The following is a 3,925-nucleotide window of genomic DNA, read 5'->3' on the forward strand; positions in this document are numbered from 1 at the left end:
ATCCAGCATTGTGTGATCGTATAGTCAACTTTTTGGTCATTCAGCACAGAACATTGACATTATTGTGGTTTCAATATCTTTTGGTATTTAAAAGAACTTCAAATCATTGACCGAGTGAAGAAACTAATAACTGATCCAACTTTTGTCTTTGAATTTATTCTGGTCTTGTTTCTATGTTTTCTCCATCTATTCTAGGTGATGAAGTTCAATCCTTCTGAAAAAGAACCAATAACATCTGAAGTTATGTATTATACAAAATTGTTTGCATACATGTAGCAAAAATATGATTTTCAATAAAAATAGCTATGCAGTATGGATTTTACTGATTGTTTAAGGTTGTCCAGTGTCATCAGTTGTTAACCTCCTACATCCTTTTATACCTGATGGAGAGTTGTCAAATTAGCAATATACCACATCTTCTTATTCTAATACTATATAACAATCAATTAATTTAGTTTTCTTTATAACATTTGGGTATTTTCCCAAGTTATATATAATATATATATAAAGATCAATGTTAAAACTTTAGGCAATTATAATAACATTCCATTATTCACAAGAATTTGCAATATACTATACAAAACGCAGACAACAGAAACAATTTCCTAAAGGCTGTTTTACATCTAAGACATTGATGTTATCATTCAATTGAATAGTTATTAAGGCTAAGTTAACATTGCATAGTCATTGTATTATCGTATTACATGGGTCAGTGTTATCTTAAAGCTCCATGTAATGCTTTAGAAATAAAACAAAGAATGGTTTCATTACAATTATTTCTGTTTGCACCACAGTTTAAGTGAACAAAACTCTGTACTTGATATTTTCATCATGATATCAACATTGGAAATCATTATAACAAACACAGATTACAGTTATACATAATTTTCTATAATTTTGATAAACAAAATACGGAAAAGCCATATTAGAAGTAGTCTAGTAAATAACCTCATCATACATACTATGATTGAATTTTTGTATTTACGCCAGTCGCGCGTTTAAACGACATCCTTATTTTTGTCTGCAGTGCGTTTTGTAGAACCTGGGCTTCCAAACCTGTTGTTCTAATATCAAATCATAATTTACCTGTTTTCATTTGAAGTCAAACAAAAAATTATACACTTTTCAATCAGTGTTTAACCGTGGTTTGTCATAAATAAAGGCAACAGTAGTATACCGCTGTTCAAAACTCATAAATCCATGGACAAAAAATAAAATCGGGGTAACAAACTAAAACTGAGGGAAACGCATTAAATATAAGAGGAGAATAACGAAACAACATTAAAATGTAACACACAAAGAAACGGAGTAAGCATTAGACAAAATCCTATGAGAATAACAAATATAACATCAAAACCAAATACATGAATTTGGGATAGATAAGTACCGTGACACGTGATATGTGTATATTATCTTATCTTGGTAGCTTTGCACTAGTTTTTCTGGCAATACATACTAACGTTAGAAATGTTTATAATTTGGCTTGCTGTCGTGTTAGGTAATATTAGCTTTTTGTTTGGTCAATCAAACGAGAAACGTCTGTTAATAGATGACCAGGATGTTATACTTCAAAAGTTACAGACGATTACAAACAGAATGACCCAGTTAGAGAATGAAAACTCGGCAATGAAGAAGCAGCTTCAAACTATCGAGGTGAACAAGAAACAAGGTAAGTAAATAGAAACACTAGGTATATTATAGTTAGCAAAACGCAAAGACTAGAAAAGGTTTACATTGATGCATGCTGACTGTCATTCAATTTGAATTGAACAATTCTGATCTGTGTGTAATAAATGGTAGTCAAATATATTTGGATTTATATATTTATTCAGTTCAGAAAAATCAGATAGTAGTATTTGCAGAAAATTTATTATAGCTATAATCATGTTTTTCTTTGTCTAATATGTTCTATTAATTTGTATTGTAGTCCTGTAATATTATGTTGTCATTTCAGTGTTATATTTAACTTTGCCATTAAAGTGCGAGGTTTGGCATGCCACAAAACCAGGTTCAACCCACCACTTTTATTCCCCTTTAAAAGTGTCCTGTACCAAGTCAGAAAGATGGCCATTGTTATATTGTTGTTCGTTTCTGTGTGTGTTGCATTTTAACGTTGAGTCGTTTGTGTTTTCTCTTATTTTTGAGAAATTGAGATAAGACGTGGCACGGTACTTGTCTATCCCAAATTCATGTATTTGGTTTTCATGTTATATTTGTTATTCTCGTGGTGTTTTGTCTGATGCTTGGTCCGTTTCTGTGTGTGTTACGTTTCGGTGTTATGTCGTTGTTCTCCTCTTATATTTAATGCGTTTCCCTCGGTTTTAGTTTGTTACCCCGATTTTGTTTTTTGTCCATGGATTTATGAGTTTTGAACAGCGGTATACTACTATTGCCTTTATTTATTTAATAAAATTTAAAGAAATGGACATGTTTATGTTATTTCAGTTACCACAGTATACACAATATGGGGTCGAAAATCCTGTCCTGCTGTAAATGGGACAAGTACAATATATTCAGGTACTGTCTGTAACATAACATTTTATTAAAATATTAAAGACAATAACACATTACTTTGTTCCTGTAAATGGAAATTCTTATTAGTGATTTTTTTCTTGACTAATTGTGTTATGCTAAAATACAATCCAAAGTCACCTTGGCGGAAGACAGCCATACCACGTTTTAAGTTTTGTTTCATGTTTTAAATTTGCCATTTGATTAGGAAATTTCATTTTTGAATTTTTCTCGGAGTTCAGTATTTTTTGTGATTTTACTTTTTTGTTCATCTTGTCGAGCAGTTATAAATCTTTCGAATAATCAGATAATAAATGTATGTATACTAGAGTACATATTAATGAATAACTCGATGAAAAAATGATTATGCAATTAGACAATACAATAAACTCTTGTTATTTCGTTTATAGGTTTAGTTGCAGGCAAGCACTGGAACGAAAAAGGAAGTGGTGTAAGTACATTGTGTCTCCCACACGACCCTGAACCAACCCCTATTAATTTTCCTTCAAAACTCCACGGTGGCTATTATGCAAGGATTTGGGGGAGCGAATATCAGTTTAACTTCAGAAATGTTGCTATTGATGATGATGTGCCATGTTCTGTTTGTCAGGTGCACGAAGCTTCAACAAACCTAATGATACCAGCTAAAACAACATGTCCAGTAGGATGGCACAAACAGTATTCTGGTGTTTTGATTGGTGCTTGGTACGATGAGTATCCATCGGAATACATTTGTATGGATGAAAACTCTGAGTACTTTGAAGGTACTCGTAGTCACAATGACGATGGTCGAACACTTTATCCAGTAAGAGCCAGGTGCGGTAGCCTTCCGTGTCCACCATACTCAGATTACCATTATATATCGTGCATTGTGTGTTCACTATAAACGTATAGCTATGTGTTTGTGATTTGCTTTTATTTTCTCAAAATTTGCTGCTACATGTAAAACTAGTAAAAAGGTAAAAAGACGAAAAATAAGAATGCACTTTCAAAAAATAATGGCATGTAAAACACAAAACTACAGAGTGACCTAAGAATTATATAACGAATCTCACCTAACACTAGGGATGGACTTGTGTGTTCCACAATACTCTACATCTCTTTCTCCACTATCCGTTGTGTTATTCCTGTTAAGATCCATTACCACAACTATCGGGTACTTAACATCGCATCATATCAGATCGGTTAATTTCTTTGTATGCCAATTCAACGCACATAATCTACCAACTCATAGAATAAGTACATTCTCATTCCGTAAAACGTGACTCTGACTAATAAGCAATTTTGAAATGAAAGTATGCTTGTTTAAGGTAATAAATTGTTACCGGTTGAAAAAGCACACACTTGAAAAAAGAGCTTAAATTCAACACTAAAACAAAAAAGTTAAGATCAAGCAGACCTAGCTGAGGTAGCC

General features: G+C 32.5%; 1 protein-coding gene across 1 annotated transcript; it reads left to right on the forward strand.

The window, feature by feature from the left end:
* Positions 1-1,324: 1,324 nt before the first annotated feature.
* On the forward strand, positions 1,325-3,484 carry LOC139492355 (uncharacterized). Its single transcript, XM_071280562.1, has 3 exons — positions 1,325-1,669; positions 2,446-2,517; positions 2,922-3,484. The coding sequence occupies exons 1-3, from the start codon at positions 1,468-1,470 to the stop codon at positions 3,395-3,397; spliced, it is 750 nt and encodes a 249-aa protein (XP_071136663.1). The 5' UTR covers positions 1,325-1,467; the 3' UTR covers positions 3,398-3,484.
* The last annotated feature ends 441 nt before the right edge of the window (positions 3,485-3,925 follow it).

This window comes from Mytilus edulis, chromosome 10 (genome assembly GCF_963676685.1).
Source record: "Mytilus edulis chromosome 10, xbMytEdul2.2, whole genome shotgun sequence".
Lineage (NCBI taxonomy): Eukaryota > Metazoa > Mollusca > Bivalvia > Mytilida > Mytilidae > Mytilus > Mytilus edulis.